This window comes from Ruditapes philippinarum, unplaced genomic scaffold (assembly GCF_026571515.1).
Source record: "Ruditapes philippinarum isolate M1 unplaced genomic scaffold, ASM2657151v2 ctg13021_1_1_1_1, whole genome shotgun sequence".
NCBI classification, from domain to species: Eukaryota; Metazoa; Mollusca; class Bivalvia; order Venerida; family Veneridae; genus Ruditapes; species Ruditapes philippinarum.
In genome coordinates this window covers 1-2619 of record NW_026852190.1, presented here as the reverse complement: position 1 = coordinate 2619, position 2619 = coordinate 1, and the positions used below count along the sequence as shown (strand labels likewise).

The 2619-nt window shown below is 33.0% G+C and overlaps 1 protein-coding gene across 1 annotated transcript; it reads left to right on the top strand.

The window, feature by feature from the left end:
- Window positions 1–230: 230 nt before the first annotated feature.
- On the top strand, window positions 231–2248 carry LOC132751951 (multiple epidermal growth factor-like domains protein 6; the record flags this gene model as incomplete). Its single annotated transcript, XM_060742174.1, has 2 exons — window positions 231–293; window positions 725–2248. Coding segments are annotated over exons 1-2 (1570 nt in total), but the record flags the coding sequence as incomplete, so codon positions are not given.
- Window positions 2249–2619: the final 371 nt, after the last annotated feature.

Genomic DNA, 2619 nt, shown 5'->3' with positions numbered 1-2619 from the left:
GGGCATGCGCAATTGGCAATTATGCAAATAATTATATTGAGTATTTATAATCAAAGGAAGAAAAGCCCAGTCTACGCGCATGTTAATTTTTTTCCATTTTTGTTTAACGGTGTAGAAAGGATATTTACTGAAAAACAAACATGTATTTTTATTTACATTTATTCTCCATAATTAAATATCATACTATTATATTCCTCATATTAGATGAAATCAAGTTGCTTTATTTAAAGGTACCACAGTTGACACCATGACAAGATTGGTTTCAGTAATTTTGGTGTTAGTGTGTCAGATTGGTAAGCCGCTTTTATGATAATTTAATGCAAGTATACATCAGTATGCTGTTTTGTTATTAAAATGAACATGGAATAAAGTAGGCTGTATTGGATATATTGAAAAGGTCCTTAATTCATAGATTATTTCAAGAGCCTCTTTCTATATTGTATATAAAAGTGAATGCTCATTTTTATCAATACATTGAAACAAATGATAATTAATGTAAATAGAAATACAGAATAGCTTTACAGTTTATTCAAACACAGATCTGTTTAGATTGTTTATGTTGCAAAAACGGGGCAAGTTATTGTGTTGCTTAAAATAATTTATTAACGAATGCATATTTATCTTTTCTGGTGTAAAAAGCAGCGAGGAGCTTTTTAAAAAATCTTATACACTACATACAATCATAATGAAACCTGTTGATTTTTATTTTTGATTATTTTTCTAGGGTTATCGATACAGGCATGCAATGACTGTGCATGTTGTAACGGAGAAAGTCATAAATGTGATCCCAAAAGGAATTGTGTTGATGGATGTATCGACGGTTATTATGGTTCTAAATGCACAGAAGAGTGTCTAGAAAATTGTAAAACTTGTGTCAAAAATAATACATGTACAGGATGTAAACCTGGTTATTATACTGACAAATGTAATTTGCAATGTGGGAAAGGTTGTCTTAATAATACATGCAAACTTTTATCAGGAGAATGTACCTGTAAATCGTCTAATTTTATTGGAAGTAAATGTGATACTTGCGTAGTTTTAAAGTATGGAAATGAATGTAACAAAACATGTCCAAGTAACTGTGGAACTTGCACATCAGATACAGAATGTTCGTGGTGTCTAAACACAGTTTATTACGGATCATATTGTCAGTATAGATGCTCACCTGGCTGTCACGACGGGAGATGTAGAAAAATTGATGGATATTGTCCTAGTGGTTGCAAACCTGCTTATATTGGTGACAAATGTGATGCATGCTCACCTGGAACATATGGTAACTATTGTGAATTACCTTGCCCGGAAAATTGTTATGAATGTTTTTCGGCATCAAATTGTACCGTATGCAAAACCGGCTTCTATGGGGAAACATGCACTAAAACATGTTCATCAGGTTGCTATGGCAACTGTTCACTTGCTGATGGTCTATGCCTTGAATGTAGACCGGGATTTTTTGGAGATTTATGTGACACATGTAAAAATGGAACATATGGAGTTAATTGTTCCAAACACTGTCGTGAGATTGATTTGAATTGTCAAGCGTGCATATCAGATGAATCAGGTGTATTTAGAAACTGTACAAAATGTAACAATGGGTATACTCTAGCAATTCCTTTTGGACAAAGTTATAGCACGTGTAAAATTTGTCCAAGTGGCTGTATTGACAATATATGCAGTACAGAGGGACTATGCAAAAATGGGTGTATTCGAGGAAAATGGGGGAATAACTGCAATTTTAATTGCCAAACAAGTTGTTTAGAATGCAGTCAAACAAATGGAGCGTGTTTGGAATGTACACGTGACACATTTTCAGCTGATTGCTCACAAAACTGTAACACGAATTGCAATGTGACTGCCAATGATCGTATGTGCACGAGAGATGCTGGGAAGTGTTTACATGGTTGTAATTCAGTTACTAAATATGGGGAATATTGTGAAAATCAATGTCGTAACACTTGCAAAAAAGAAAAATGCGACTGGAAAACGGGACATTGTTTAGAAGGATGTGTTATAAATTATCATGGATTGTTTTGTGACAATTTATGTTCTACTTCATGTCTATCTGATACCGGCAAACATGTTTGTGATGATATAACAGGTCATTGTTTATTTGGATGCAAAAAGGGTTTCAGTGGAAACAGATGTGACAAACTATGCAGTAGCCAATGTATAAATATCACTTGCAACCAGATAACAGCGGAATGCTTGTATGGTTGTATAGACGGATTTAAAGGTTCGAAATGTCTTGAAGGTAAATATAAACTTACAATGCCGTAAACCTTTTCAAATTCGTTTCGTCAATGTAAATAAGCATTCAGTATGCTGGGAAAGATCATAATGACCTTTGATATCTAGTGTCTTATGTTTCATGTCTGCACTGTTAAAGAGTTTCATTTTTAAACATTCTTTATTTGAAGCATAAATTATAAATGGCTTCAGTGTTTAATTCAGAAAGTGTACTTGACAAAATTTCTAACTAATCACCTCTTAAAATGAAAAATTCCGGAAAATTTGAAAATATATTTTTTTACAAAAAGATCTTAATGTTATTTCTATTCGAACCGTCATATCAAATCAAGGTTATCACATTAAATTCAACCATGCATTATCAAAGTACAACAG